Source organism: Bombina bombina, chromosome 7 (genome assembly GCF_027579735.1).
Source record: "Bombina bombina isolate aBomBom1 chromosome 7, aBomBom1.pri, whole genome shotgun sequence".
Taxonomy (NCBI): domain Eukaryota; kingdom Metazoa; phylum Chordata; class Amphibia; order Anura; family Bombinatoridae; genus Bombina; species Bombina bombina.
Genome location: NC_069505.1, coordinates 618,367,975 through 618,384,265, shown reverse-complemented (window position 1 = coordinate 618,384,265; position 16,291 = coordinate 618,367,975). Strand labels below are relative to the sequence as shown.

The following is a 16,291-nucleotide window of genomic DNA, read 5'->3' as shown; positions in this document are numbered from 1 at the left end:
TACAGTGCTGTATTATACAGGGTACTCAGCTTACCAGGGCATACAGTGTTGTATTATACAGGGTACTAATCTTACAAGGGCATACAGTGCTGTATTATACAGGGTACTAATCTTACAAGGGCATACAGTGTTGTATTATACAGGGTACTAATCTTACAAGGGCATACAGTGTTGTATTATACAGGGTACTAATCTTACAAGGGCATACAGTGTTGTATTATACAGGGTACTAATCTTACAAGGGCATACAGTGTTGTATTATACAGGGTACTAATCTTACAAGGGCATACAGTGTTGTATTATACAGGGTACTAATCTTACAAGGGCATACAGTGTTGTATTATACAGGGTACTAATCTTACAAGGGCATACAGTGTTGTATTATACAGGGTACTAATCTTACAAGGGCACACAGTGTTGTATTATACAGGGTACTAATCTTACCAGGGCATACAGTGCTGTATTATACAGGGTACTAATCTTACAAGGGCATACAGTGTTGTATTATACAGGGTACTAATCTTACAAGGGCATACAGTGTTGTATTATACAGGGTACTAATCTTACAAGGGCATACAGTGTTCTATTATACAGGGTACTAATCTTACAAGGGCATACAGTGTTCTATTATACAGGGTACTAATCTTACAAGGGCATACAGTGTTGTATTATACAGGGTACTAATCTTACAAGGGCATACAGTGTTGTATTATACAGGGTACTAATCTTACAAGGGCATACAGTGTTGTATTATACAGGGTGCTGCATTCACAAGGGCACACAATGGTGTATTATACAGGGTACTCAGCTTACAAGGGCACAAACAGGTGTAGTATACAGGGCACTAAGCTTACAAGGGCACAAACTGGTGTACTATACAGGGCACTAAGCGTACAAGGGTGCATATTTTTGTATTATACAGCGTACTAAGTTTGCAAGTGCACATAGAGATGTATTATATAAGGCATTTAATTTACAAGGTAACTTAGAAGGTAACTTATACAGGGTACTAATCTTACATCTGTATGTGCCCTTGCAAGCTTAGTACACTGTATAATACAAAAATATGCACCCTTGTAAGCTTAGTGCCCTGTATAGTACACCAGTTTGTGCCCTTGTAAGCTTAGTGCCCTGTATAGTACACCAGTTTGTGCCCTTGTAAGCTTAGTACCCTGTATAGTACACCAGTTTGTGCCCTTGTAAGCTTAGTGCCCTGTATAGTACACCAGTTTGTGCCCTTGTAAGCTTAGTACCCTGTATAGTACACCAGTTTGTGCCCTTGTAAGCTTAGTACCTTTTATAATACACCCCTATGTGCCCTTGTAAGATTAGTACCTTTTATAATACACCCCTATGTGCCCTTGTAAGATTAGTACCTTTTATAATACACCCCTATGTGCCCTTGTAAGCTTAGTACTTTTTATAATACACCCCTATGTGCCCTTGTAAGCTTAGTACCTTTTATAATACACCCCTATGTGCCCTTGTAAGCTTAGTACCTTTTATAATACACCCCTATGTGCCCTTGTAAGCTTAGTACCTTTTATAATACACCCCTATGTGCCCTTGTAAGATTAGTACCTTTTATAATACACCCCTATGTGCCCTTGTAAGATTAGTACCTTTTATAATACACCCCTATGTGCCCTTGTAAGATTAGTACCTTTTATAATACACCCCTATGTGCCCTTGTAAGATTAGTACCTTTTATAATACACCCCTATGTGCCCTTGTAAGATTAGTACCTTTTATAATACACCCCTATGTGCCCTTGTAAGATTAGTACCTTTTATAATACACCCCTATGTGTCCTTGTAAGATTAGTACCTTTTATAATACACCCCTATGTGTCCTTGTAAGCTTAGTACCTTTTATAATACACCCCTATGTGTCCTTGTAAGCTTAGTACCTTTTATAATACACCCCTATGTGCCCTTGTAAGCTTAGTACCTTTTATAATACACCCCTATGTGCCCTTGTAAGCTTAGTACCTTTATAATACACCCCTATGTGCCCTTGTAAGCTTAGTACCTTTATAATACACTCCTATGTGCCCTTGTAAGCTTAGTACCTTTTATAATACACCCCTATGTGCCCTTGTAAGCTTAGTACCTTTTATAATACACCCCTATGTGCCCTTGTAAGCTTAGTACCTTTATAATACACCCCTATGTGTCCTTGTAAGATTAGTACCCTGTATAATACACCCCTATGTTCCCTTGTAAGATTAGTACCTTTTATAATACACCCCTATGTGCCCTTGTAAGATTAGTACCTTTTATAATACACCCCTATGTGCCCTTGTAAGATTAGTACCTTTTATAATACACCCCTATGTGCCCTTGTAAGCTTAGTACCTTTTATAATACACCCCTATGTGTCCTTGTAAGATTAGTACCCTGTATAATACACCCCTATGTGCCCTTGTAAGATTAGTACCTTTTATAATACACCCCTATGTGTCCTTGTAAGATTAGTACCCTGTATAATACACCCCTATGTGCCCTTGTAAGATTAGTACCTTTTATAATACACCCCTATGTGCCCTTGTAAGATTAGTACCTTTTATAATACACCCCTATGTGCCCTTGTAAGATTAGTACCTTTATAATACACCCCTATGTGCCCTTGTAAGATTAGTACCTTTTATAATACACCCCTATGTGCCCTTGTAAGCTTAGTACCTTTTATAATACACCCCTATGTGTCCTTGTAAGATTAGTACCCTGTATAATATACCACTAAGTTACCTTGTAAATTAAATGCCTTGTATAATACAAGGGCACATATGGGGTGTATTATAAAAGGTACTAAGCTTACAAGGGCACATAGGGGTGTACTATACAGGGCACTAAGCTTACAAGGGCACATAGGGGTGTATTATAAAAGGTACTAATCTTACAAGGGCACATAGGGGTGTATTATACAAGGTACTAATCTTACAAGGGCACTTAGGGGTGTATTATAAAAGGTACTAAGCTTACAAGGGCACATATTAGTGTATAATTCAGGGTGCTGTGTTCATAAAAGAACACTGGTGTATTATACCAGGTGTCACTTCAGGCATATCGCAATGCACTCCAATATATGGTTGTCTGTGCCTGCTTTAGCTGAACTGTCTCTTGGGCTAATGAAACACTCTCGAATTTAACATTTCAGGATACGCAATTCCTTTTTATTTGTGTATGTTAACCCTTTATCTGCTAAATTAATCCAGTTAATGGATTAATTATCCTGCACAACACCCTAGATGACCAACAGTAATCCCACCACATGCCATACCTTCACCTGGGATTTCTTCTTGTTCTGCATAATGCTGCCGCCACTTGCCCCAGACTCCCGCCATGCACAGCGTAACTACCGCCCACGGACGCAGCTACAAACAATGATCATAGAGCTAAAAAAAAACGGCTAGACTGCCTTTCCATCTCATCTCTATGACTAGAGAGGGAGGGTGTTCTGTTGCTTTGGTAACAAGGTCCATGGGCTAAGCACAAGCGCACAGTTTTCCATTCGGCGCTTAGGGACGGAATCTGCACAACCTAATATATGGGCAATTATATTTGGCTTATATGATATCACTGATAACCCGAATCGATTTGAATCCTCAATGCATCGATGTGCAGCATCGTTCAAGGCTGCATCGCGATGACTTATTTTCGACACCCCTAATATAAATATATATATATATATACACACATATAAATACACACACACACACACACACACATATATATATATATATATATACACGCATACATACATACACCCCTCTTATCTTATCTCTGTCATTATAATTAACATTTTAGTACCTTCCACCGGGAATATTATCTCTTCTCCTTGTTATTTTTATTCAGCTTTTCTTAAGCCAATACTTAAGTATTCAGCTATTTCATATGATAAAATAAAGCTAAAGAAGCTATTTATAACCCATTGAATACATTCCAGTAGGTAAATTAGATCATTGTTGTGACGGATACCCCGGCTACCCCGACTGGGTAGCTCCGCCAAACGGGTCCTTCCACTGTCTGGAACAAACTGCTATGTAGCCCAGGAAAGTGATTCTAGCAGGAGCCCATCTAAATGACTATACAGACTAGCCTTCAGGTGAAAATAGAACTGCTTTATTGCACAGACAACACAGCTTTTATACATTTCCAACACATGGGGATTTAGTTACTACACAAATAGAAGCAAATATTATACAATGGGACAAACATAAGACAATGGTTAGTTAAACAGATTCTAATCACATCTTGACTTACAAAAGGATAAATGAATGACTCACAATAACAGAGACACTTTACACATAGACTAGATAACAACAGGGGTGAGGTTATAGGGGGGTAGGGTTTTATTGACCACAGCTTTTAGACATTTCCAACACATGGAGATTTAGTTACTACACAAATAGAAACAAATGATACAATGGGACAAACATCAGACAATGGTTAGTTAAACAGATTCTAATCACATCCTGGTTTACAAAAGGACAAATGGATGACTCATACAATTAACAGAAAGACACTTTACACATAGTCTAGATAACAACAGGGGGAAGGTTATAGGGGGTAGGGGTTTAACCCTTGCATCTGGTATCCGTGACATCTTCCCCCCTCCAGTTCGGCAGACCCGGCTAGATCCACATACGGGTCAGCCTGGGGATGTCCGAGGAGTTTATGCCACTTCAGTCCGCCGGGAAAGTCCGTCAGCATTCCCATTGCTTTTTCCCGGTCGGTACTGAATGTCAAAGTTAAATTGCTGCAGGGCTAGGCTCCACCTCAACAGTCTCCCGTTGTCCCCGGAAACTCGGTTGAGCCATACAAGGGGATTATGGTCAGTGAGGACGGTGAAGGGTCTTCCATATAGGTAGGGCTGCAACTTCTTCAAAGCCCATACCAGCACCAGACATTCTTTCTCGACCGCCGCGTAGCCTACTTCCCGGGGTAGCAGTTTTCGATTGAGGTAGGCAGCGGGGTGGTCCCTTCCTTCCTCGTCTGCCTGACTTAGTATTGCCCCCAACCCGAACATGGAGGCATCTTTGTGGACAGAAAAGCGTTTGGCTGGGTTAGGAGCGGCCAGTACTGGAGCAGAGATTAATGCAGACTTAAGACTCGGGGGAGCACAGGACCTGTTGGGGAAGCTGTTTACGGGTAAGGTCAGTCAGGGGTTTGGCGAGGGTGCTGTAATTGGGGACAAACCTCCGGTAGTACCCTGCAGTACCCAGAAAGGCAAGGACTTGAGTTTTGGTCCTGGGGGTGGGCCAGTTAGCCACTGCCTCGACTTTGGCCGGTTCGGGTCACTGCTTACCGCAGCCGACTCGGTGGCCCAAGTATTGAACCTCCGAGCGCCCAATAGTACACTTATCTGGCTTCAAGGTTAGTCCGGCGGCTCGAAGACGATCTAAGACGACGCCTAGGTAGATCAGATGGTCCTCCCAGGTCTCACTATAGATAGCGATGTCATCCAGGTATGCACAGGCATAGTCCTGGAGGCCATCTAACAGGCGGTCTATCATTCTTTGGAAAGTGGCTGGGGCGTTCTTCATTCCAAACGGCATGACCTTAAACTGGTATAAGCCGAAGGGAGTGATGAAGGCAGACTTGGGGATGGACTCGGGGTCGAGGGGAATTTGCCAATAACCCTTGCATAGGTCGAGGGTGGTCAGGAAGTGGCCCCGGGCGATTCGATCTAACAGGTCATCTACTCGGGGCATGGGATAGGCGTCAGTGGTGGTTCTGTCATTGAGTCTACGGTAGTCAACGCAGAACCGGGTAGTTCCGTCCTTTTTGGGTACTAACACTACCGGGGAGGCCCAGGGACTTTTGGATGGTTCAATGACACCGAGGTCCAACATTCCCCGGAGCTCCCGGGGCATACTTTCCCTGACGGCCTCTGGGACCCTGTAGGCAGCCTGTCGCAGGGGGGTCTGTCCTGGGGTCTCCACCCGGTGGATGGCTGTGGTGGTAAACAAAGGGACAGTAGAGAACATGTCACTTCTCTGTTCTAGGAGTCGCCGGACCTGCCTTTTCTGTCCGGGCTCTAACCTGTCGTCTAGGGATATGTCATCCACCCCCTGGGGGGTGTCAGTAGGTCCGGGCAGCTCCGGCATTGGAAGACTTTCAGAGTCCTCCATTGCCGGCGCACAGATAGCGGCCACATCCCTGGGTCTTTCTATGTATGCCTTCAACATATTCACATGAAAGGTCCGACGGATCCTTTCATCTGAACACTTCGCTACCAGGTATGTGGTGTTGTTCAGTTGTTCCACAACCCGGTAGGGTCCTTGCCAAGAGGCCTGTAGCTTGTCTGTTTTGACAGGCTTCAGGGCGAGGACCTTCTGTCCCACTATCAGGGTTCGGGTACGGGCATTGCGATCGTACCATCGCTTCTGTTTGTGCTGAGAGGCCTGAAGGTTCTCACGGACCTGGGCTGCCAGGTCCTGCAGCCGGTCCCTGAGCTGGAGTACGTACCCCACGACAGAGTGCTCTTCTCCCACTGTGGCTCCCTCCCAATGGGCTCGTACCAAATCTAGCGGGCCCCTAACCTTTCGACCATACAGTAGTTCAAAGGGGGAAAAACCTGTGGATTCCTGAGGCACCTCTCGATATGCAAAGAGGAGATGCGGCAGGAATTTTTCTCAGTCCCTGTGAGTGGCCGAGAACGTCCGAAGCAGTTGCTTTAGGGTCCCGTTAAACCTCTCACGCAGCCCATTTGTCTGAGGATGGTAAGGGGCGCTGTGCAGGGGTTTAATCCCGCACAACTTCCAGAGTTGTTGAGTGATTTCCGCAGTGAACTGTGTTCCCTGATCGGAAACCACTTCCAGAGGGACGCCTACCCTGGTGAATATCCGGAGCATCGCATCTGCTATGGTCTCTGCCTGGATATTGGCCAAGGGGATTGCCTCTGGGTATCGGGTGGCATAGTCTACCACCGTAAGGATGTATTTCTTCTCTAAGGGGCTGGGCCGAGCTAATGGCCCCACAATGTCTACTGCTACTCGGCTAAAGGGTTCATCAATAATGGGCAGGGGATGGAGTGAGGCTTTCGTATGATCTCCCGTCTTTCCTACCTTCTGGCAAACCTCACAGGATTTACAGTATTCCTTAATATCAGCTGTAATGCCTGGCCAGAAGAAGGTTTGAGTCAAGCGGTGGTGGGTCCTTTGTTTTCCTAAGTGGCCAGCTAACGGAATGTCATGCCCTATTTTCAGCAGGTTGGACCGAAACTTCTTCGGTACGACCAGCTGGCGTTTCGGCACCGGTCCTTTTCTCCTCTTGGAGATCCGGTACAGGAGCTCGCCCTCCCACTGGAACCTTTTGTCTCCGGGGCCCTGGGCGTCAGCACCTACTCGGTCTCGGTAAGGGGCTAGGGTCGTGTCGCTCAAGGTCTCTTTGGCAAAGTCGGAAGGGGTTGCCCAGGAGGGGGTATCGGCAAGTTCGGGTTTAGTGGGGACGGTTATTCGGGGTAAGGTAAGAGTCGGGGCAGTAGGTCTTACCTGGGTCCCCGGAGTTGGTGAGGTGGCTTGGCATCTGGCCTGCTGGCGGGTAGTCACAGGGCAGGTGTCCGGAGAGGTATTCCCCAAAAAGGCAGAGACAAGGTGGCCGAGGTCGTTTCCCGACAGGACCTCGGCAGGGATGTTTTGCATAACCCCCACTTCTACATTCCGGGCGTCGGTTTTCCAGTCCAAATGGATCCAGGCAGTAGGAACCCTCAGAACAGCACCTCCCGCTACCCCTACAGCGAGGGTCCGTCCAGTGCAGCCAGAGGGGGGAACAAGGTGAGGCTGAATCAAAGAGATGGTGGCCCCTGTATCTCTCATTCCTTGAGCTGCCTGCCCGTTGACCCAGACATCTTGCCGATGTTGGTGTCGGTTGTCTTGGCCCATTGAGCTGACGTGGTGCAAGACACCCACTTCTTCTCCTGTCCACTCAGCATAGGGGTAGGAGCTCGCTGTATGCGCGTAATGGGCGGCGGCCTGGTAGGTGCAGGCTTGAGGAGTCCCCCACAAAGTTGGTGCAGGGTCCCTTGGTGGCTGGGCTGGGTGGTTTCTTTGTCTTGTTTGGCAGTTCCGTACCACATGGCCAGGGTGTCCACACCCATAACACCCCCGGGAATTGCTGCCTCCAGCTGGGTACACAGGGGGCGGTTGGGTCTGGGGCTGCTTAAAAAGCATTGGTGGTCGCGCTGGGGCTGGAGCGAAGCGGGTTGCTGGCCGGGAGTCTGTGGCTGCCTGGCGCCGAGCATCCACATACCGATCGGCCAGGGCGGCGGCTTGGTCAGCTGTTCTGGGTCCCTTGTCTTTTACCCAGTCCCTTATCTCTGCTGGGGTGCGGTTGTAGAACTGCTCCAGGAGGATGAGTTGAACAGCTTCGTCAAGGGTGGTGATGTGGCACCCAGTAACCCAGGAGTTCAAGGATCTAGCTAAGCGGTGGGCAAACTTGGTATACGGCTGCTCCTCTTGTCTTTGTAGTCCCCTGAAGTTTAGCCAGTGAGCCTCTGGGGTGAGTCCATACCGAGCAAGGATGCGCTCCTTCACCCGGTCATAGTTGCCTTGATCTTCGGAGGGGACAGTGTAGAAAGCCTCCAGGGCCCTACCGGATAGTTTCCCAATTAAGATAGTAACCCTATCGGCATTAGTGACCCCATGCATCCGGCACTGGGTCTCGAACAGCTGTAGGTAGCGGTTGATATCCTCGCTCCCATCATCCTGGAAAGTTCTGAAAGCCCCGTGAGGTAGTTTCTTGGGCCGGGAAGGGGTGTCCAGGGAATCTGGCATGACCCCCCCTATAGACTTCTGAAGCTCCAACATGTCTATCTTGTTGGTGTCAGTCACTATCCGAATAATGACCTCCTCGGGGGGGTTAGGTCCATAGAGAGCCAGTTGCCACTGTACCTCCCGCTGTCTGTCGGATGTTGTAGTCCCTTGAGTGGAGGCTGTATTGGGCTGTCCTCCGCTTTGGTCGCTGTCCGACCCACCAACCTGTTTGCTAGCCCGATCGTCCTCCATCAGTTCAGCTACGAGCACTGCCTTTGTCTTGTTGCTGGCGACTTTCCCTCTAGTCTGCAGCAACGTTCTCAATTCTTCCTTCCGGAGCCCATGCTACTGCTCCATCCGGCAAGATCTTCAGTTGGTGGTTTGGACGTTCCAGGTAGACGGAAGCATCCCACCGCTGCCAACCAATGTGACGGATACCCCGGCTACCCTGACTGGGTAGCTCCGCCAAACGGGTCCTTCCACTGTCTGGAACAAACTGCTATGTAGCCCAGGAAAGTGATTCTAGCAGGAGCCCACCTAAATGACTATACAGACTAGCCTTCAGGTGAAAATAGAACTGCTTTATTGCACAGACAACACAGCTTTTATACATTTCCAACACATGGGGATTTAGTTACTACACAAATAGAAACAAATATTATACAATGGGACAAACATAAGACAATGGTTAGTTAAACAGATTCTAATCACATCTTGACTTACAAAAGGATAAATGAACGACTCACAATAACAGAAAGACACTTTACACATAGACTAGATAACAACAGGGGTGAGGTTATAGGGGGGTAGGGTTTTATTGACCACAGCTTTTAGACATTTCCAACACATGGAGATTTAGTTACTACACAAATAGAAACAAATATGATACAATGGGACAAACATCAGACAATGGTTAGTTAAACAGATTCTAATCACATCCTGGTTTACAAAAGGACAAATGGATGACTCATACAATTAACAGAAAGACACTTTACACATAGTCTAGATAACAACAGGGGGAAGGTTATAGGGGGGTAGGGGTTTAACCCTTGCATCTGGTATCCGTGACAATTGTGAAAACACTAAAGGGGAGAAAAATGTATAGTACACTGTCCCTTTAATATTGACTTTATTATGTCAGAATATGCCGTTTTAAGTTGCCTCTTTTTCATGATATCTAATGATAAGCATATCTAGAAAGTCTCAGCAATGCACTACTGGTATCTAGCTGCTGATTGGTGGCTGCATATCTATGCCTCTTGTCATTGGCTTACAAATGTGTCCAGCTAGCTCCCAGTAGTGGATTACTGCTACATTTAACCAAAGATACCAAGAGAATAAAACATATTTGATAATAGAAGTAAATTGGAAAGTTGTTTAACATTGTATGTTCTGTCTGCAAATATGAAAAAACAGAAAAAGGCTCCAATGGTGCAGAAGATCACAACAATTGTTGGAAATTGTATCAATACATCACTCTACAGAATGATACAAAAGCGGCGCACTATGTGGCAGTGCAAGTCAGGCAGGCTGGATAGTTCAGAGCCCACCAGCTGGCTTACTCCAGATCTTGGATATACCAAGGGTTACTTCAAAATAAAATGCGAGGAGGGAGGGGGAAGGGTGCTCCAATAGTGCATGAAATCTCTACAAAATAGAGCAAAATCCCAAAGCCCCTCCAAAGAATATACTCACAAAAGTGGCGCACTATATTGCAGTGCAAGTCAGACCAGCTGGGTTAATATGAGCCCACCAGCTAACTCACTCAGGCAAACTGGTACCAGATCCACAGTTAGAATAAAAGTAAAAAACACTCACAGTTTTAGATAAAACCAAAATAACCTCTATGCATAGAGGACTATTTATTGAAATAAAAATATATTTAAAACTTAAATATAATCTGAAACCCGTTTCAAAGCGCTTATGGCACTCTTTCCTCAGGCAGGATTCACTGCGGAAACAGGACAGTTGAGTGGCAAAATTATTGTAAACTGTAAATATTTCATGAATAATAATGACATAAAGTGGTTAATATCAGACATTACCATGTGTATTATAATTAAATAAGATATGGTACACAATTGTGTTTTTTTTTTATCTTTAGGTCTGTTTAATCAATATATTGATTATAAAACATTCTCTTTGTTTAATTTTTTTAGACCATTCAAGGAGCAGAAATGTCTCTGGGCAACATATTTCCCATAGATTAGAGACGTCTGAACAAATCACAACTCGCAAAGAATCAATACAAACTAACAGAAAGTTGCCACGCAGGAATCGTATAAAGATTGTGAGAATTACTGCAGAAGAAATAAACCAATATGAAGAATTAAAAGCTGCAGATTCCTTTTTATCTCTATGCAGTGAAAAAACACATAAGGAGCGCGCTTCTTCTAACATCAACAATATTAGTACAAAGACTAACAAAGCACAGAAATTTAGCAACAATGTTTTAGAAAAAGATAAGAATAAACATGAAAATGCACGCTCCTTGCCATCCTATAAACAAAGAAAAAAAGTCAAAGCAAATAAACGTTTTGTATGTTCAGAATGTAGCAGAAGATTTAATTTTAAAGCGCACCTTATTGCACATCTGAGAACGCACACAGGCGCCAAACCATTTTCATGTTCTGAATGCGGTAAGTGTTTTAGCCAGCAAGCAAATCGTAATAAACACATGAAAATTCACACTGGAGAAAGACCATTTAAGTGTATGGATTGTGAGAAATCTTTTATTAACAAAGTTGATCTTGTTCATCACCAGAGGACACACACAAAAGAGAAACCATTTTCATGTTCTGAATGTCAGAAGCAGTTTCATAGTAGTGCAGATCTTGCTAGACATCAGAAATTGCACACGGGAGAAATATCATTTAGTTGTTCTGAATGTGGAAAATCTTTTACTACAAAAAATTATCTTATTCGACATCAGAAAATGCATACTGGTGATAAACCGTTTGAATGTGAAGAATGTGGAAAAATTTTTATAGAAATGAATGAACTTACCTCACATAAAAACATCCATACTGGAGAGAAAACATTTTTATGTCCTGAGTGTGGAAAATCTTTCCTTTTTCGCTCTAATCTCACAAAACACATGAAAATTCACATAGGCGATAAACAATTTAAATGTTTTGAATGTGGAAAATGTTTTCTTTATAAAAACCAGCTTCTCAGACACAAGAGAATACATACAGGAGAGAAACCATATGCATGTTCTCAATGTGAGAAACCTTTTACCACTAGCCATGAACTTCTTATGCATGAGAGAACCCATAGTAGTATAAGACCATTTGTATGCTCTACATGTGGAAAAAGTTTTATAACCAATGGCCGACTTCTTGTTCATCAGAGAATCCATACTGGTGATAAACCTTACAAATGTACAGAATGTGAGAAATGTTTTCACACTAAAGCAATTCTTAATAATCATCATAAAGTTCATACAGGAGAGAGACCGTATCAGTGTTCTCATTGTAGTAAATGTTTTAGAAGCAGTACAGATCAGAGGATACATGAAATGACTCATACAGGAAATAAACCATTTGCATGTTCTGAATGTGGGAAATCATTTGTTAATAATGCAAGGCTTGTTGAGCATCAGAGAACACATACAGGTGAGAGACTGTTTGCATGTACAGAGTGTGAGAAGACATTTACAAGAAAAACTGAACTTGTTAATCATCACAAAATGCACACAGGAGAAAAACCATTCTCATGCTCTAAATGTGGAAAATGTTTTACAACTAACACACTACTTGCTCAGCATCAGAGAACTCATACTGGAGTTAAACCTCATGAATGTTCTGATTGCGGAAAATGCTTTTCTAATAAGGGACACCTTTTGCGTCATCAAAATATTCACAAGGGAGAGAAATCTTTGCCCTGTCCTGATTGTGGAAAAAGCTTTAGCAGTAACGCATATCTTGTTATACATCAGCGACAACACACGGGAGAGAAGCCATTTGCATGTCCTGAATGTGACAAATGTTTTACCAACAGCACAGATCGTAATGTGCATCTGAGAAAGCATACAGGAGAGAGACCATTTGAGTGCACTGTGTGTGGGAAACGGTTTACTAGTGGTGCTGTTCTTGGTAAACATCAGAGAATGCACACAGCAGAGAGATCATTTGTATGCCCTGAATGTGGTAAAGCTTTTACCAAGAAAGTGTATCTGGCTACACATCTAACAATACACACAGGTGACAAACCATTTGCATGTTCTGAATGTGGAAAAGGTTTTATTAATAATTCACAGCTTGTTGTTCATGAGCGCAACCACACTGGCGTCAAACCTTTCCCATGCTCCATATGTGGAAAAGCATTTGCAACTAAGCCTATTCTTGCTCGGCATCAAGTAAGTCACCTGGAAACAAAACAATTTGAATGCTCTAAATGTGACCAACGCTTTGCCAGTAAAACTTATCTTAATAAACATATGGAAATTCATACTGAAGAAAAGCGATTTGAATGTCTTGAGTGCGGTAAACGATTTAGAAGACGTACGCATCTTTATAGCCATCAAAAAGTACATAAATAAAACTTATTAGGATGTTTTGATGGATCAGTAAATATATTGTTTTTAACTATTTTAAGTGCCTTATACTATATTTTTGTCATTAGGCTACAGATTATTTTACTCAACTTGATTGTTGTATATAATGGGTTAATGAGTTTTTACATATTGATAAATTCTTTAATTGTATTTTAACATACAAGGTTATAATGGACTAGGTTAAAAAAACAGATATTCTTTACAGACTAAATCTTGTTTTTAGTATGTTTTAATAAAGGTTATATTGTATTCGTGTGTTGGGGCTGCTATAACTTTTATTTATTGTGAAACAAGTATCATTTCCTAGCTGTGGCATGACTTGGACATATAGGAAACTTGACCACTTAAAGGAAATATGTTTTATTTTTAAATTGGTTTTAGCTAGAAAAAAATAATAATTTATGTTTACCTGATAAATGTATTTATTTCTTGACATGGTGAGTCCACGGATCATCATCAATTACTGTTGGGAATATCACTCCTGGCCAGCAGGAGGAGGCAAAGAGCACCACAGCAGAGCTGTTAAGTATCACTTCCCTTCCCACAAACCCCAGTCATTCGACTGAAGGAAAAGTAGAGAAAGGAAATAACACAAGGTGCAGAAGTGCCTGAGGTTTATACAACAAAACACCTGTCTGAAAAACAGGGAGGGCCATGGGCTCACTGTGTCAAGAAATAAATAAATATATCAGGTAAGCATAAATTTTGTTTTCTTTCTAATGACACGGTGAGTCCACGGATCATCGTCAATTCGTCAATTACTTTTGAGAATCAATACCCAAGCTAGAGGACACAGATGATATGGGAGGGACAAGACAGGTAATCTAAACATAAGGCACCACTGCTTGAAGAAAAAAAAAAAACTCGCAAATGAAGTCCCAGCCGAGGCAAAAGTTTAGAATTTAGAAAAAAATGTTCTATAGAGGCCTCTCTCTTGACAGCCCAAGAAAAAAAGACACCACCCTAGTGGAGGGGGCTGAAAATCACTCAGGAGGTTGCTGTCCAGAAGGCTCATAAACCCTACGATTAATACTTCTCAACCAGAGAAAAGAGAAGTGGTAGCTTTCCGGCATTTATGTTTAACCAGAAAAACAACAAACAATGCAGAAGACCGACAAAAATCCTGAGATTGTAGATACAATTTTAGGACCCACACAACATCTAAGATGTGCAACAGACGTTCTTCATGAGAAGAATGAATAGGACAGAGAGAAGGAACAACAATTTCCTGAGAAAACTTCTGTCTGAAAAAAACCCCTAGGCAGAAAACCAAACTTGGTACGAGGAACTGCCTTATTTGCCTGAAATACGAGATAAGGAGAACCACACTGCCAAGCTGAGAGTCCGGAACTCTCCGAGCAGCAGTAATATCGGAAAGAACAGAACTTTCCCAGATAACAACTTAATATCTAGGTAGTGCATAGTCTCGGACTGGAGAAAACCTTAAGAACAAAGTTAAGGCTCCAAAGAGGAGCAACCAAACTAACCACAGGCCTGATACTAACCAGGACCTGGTAAGGGATTGTACATCTGGCCCGTCTGCCAGACGCTTGAGCCGCAGAATGGAAAGAGCCGAAATCTGATCCTTGAGGGTACTAACAGATAACTCCTTCTCAAGGTCTTCCTGGAGAAAAGATAAGATCCTTGGGATCCTCAATATCTAGAGATAAACTATGAGCCTGACTCATGGTCTCAAATGACCTATTCAGAAAAACCCACGCTTAGCTAAATTTAAGCGTGCAATCTCCAAGCCGCCAGCTTCAGAGAAACAAAATTTGTATGGAATTTCCACAGAGGTAGAGACGACATCTTTACTAGATCCGCCTACCAGATCTTGCGAGCCACGCAGGAGCTATTAGAAAAAAACAATGCTCTCTCCTACTTGATCTGAACGTAGACTCATGGAAGAAAAAGGGTAAGTCAACCTGAGTTTCCAAAGAACTGCCGGAGCATCTATCAGAAAGGCATGAAGATCTCTTGACCTCGACCGAACTAGGAAACTTTGATGTTCTGACAAGACGCCATTGGAACCAATTCTGGTAAGCCCCAAATGGATGTTAACCTGAAAAACACTTTCGGATGGAGGTCCCACTTACCGAGATGGGAAGTCTATCTGAACAGAACTCCGCTTCCCAGAAGTCCACTCTAGAAAAGTGAATGGCCAATAGACAGAACTGTGAGCACCTGCCCACAGAAAAATCTGAACACTTCCTACATGACTAAGGATCTCAGAGAGGAAAAGCTGTAAGCCCCAGGGGCTATATTGGCAGACTAGGACCCGATAACTGGGCGCAGACAACTGAAGTCAAACCATCAAAACATTGTAAATCACTCTCAACTCCAAAATGATGAAAGGGAGAGCAGACTTCTCACAGGACTAACGTCCCTGCCCTTCAATGAGTCCCAGACTCCTTCCCAGCCCATCAGGCTGGCGTTCCCAATCACAAACATCCAGGAAGGTCTCCGAAGCATGTGGTCTGAGACCTAAATTTCTGAAAACCAACCATGGGAAGAGACTCTTGTCGATTGATGCAGACCTATTCTCTGAGACAATCTGAATAATCTCAATTCCACTGACTGAGCATGCACAACTGCAGAGCTCTCAAACAAAATCGAACAAGGTATGATGTCCACCATCAGACCAATTACCTCCATACACTGAACCGCTGATACCGAACAGTAGACTGAAGAGAGAGGCAAGAAGGATTTTGTCTTTTCTGTCAGAAGGATTTCCATCGATAGGGAAACAATTATAGTCCCTACGCAGACTACCCTGTAGCTGAGACAAGGAACTTCTTTTCCAGCTCCATTACCAACCGTGGAACGAAGAAGACAACAAACTTCCCGAATGAGAATTTGTTTGAAGAAGGATGGCGCCTAAACCAATAGGCCATCCAGGCAAGCCGCCACTCCCGGAACCATTGAGAAAACTCTGGAAGCTGTGGCAACGCCATTGTTGAACCACAAACTGAAAA

At 43.4% G+C, this 16,291-nt stretch overlaps 1 protein-coding gene across 1 annotated transcript in view; it reads left to right on the top strand.

The window, feature by feature from the left end:
- Positions 1 to 13,301, top strand: part of LOC128636740 (zinc finger protein 345-like) — a 24,415-nt gene extending 11,114 nt beyond the window's left edge. The window contains exons 2-4 of the mRNA XM_053689723.1: positions 10,918 to 11,721; positions 11,872 to 12,375; positions 12,460 to 13,301. Of these exons, the coding sequence (XP_053545698.1) occupies positions 10,918 to 11,721; positions 11,872 to 12,375; positions 12,460 to 13,301 (2,150 nt within the window). The remainder of the gene's footprint in view (positions 1 to 10,917; positions 11,722 to 11,871; positions 12,376 to 12,459) is intronic.
- The last annotated feature ends 2,990 nt before the right edge of the window (positions 13,302 to 16,291 follow it).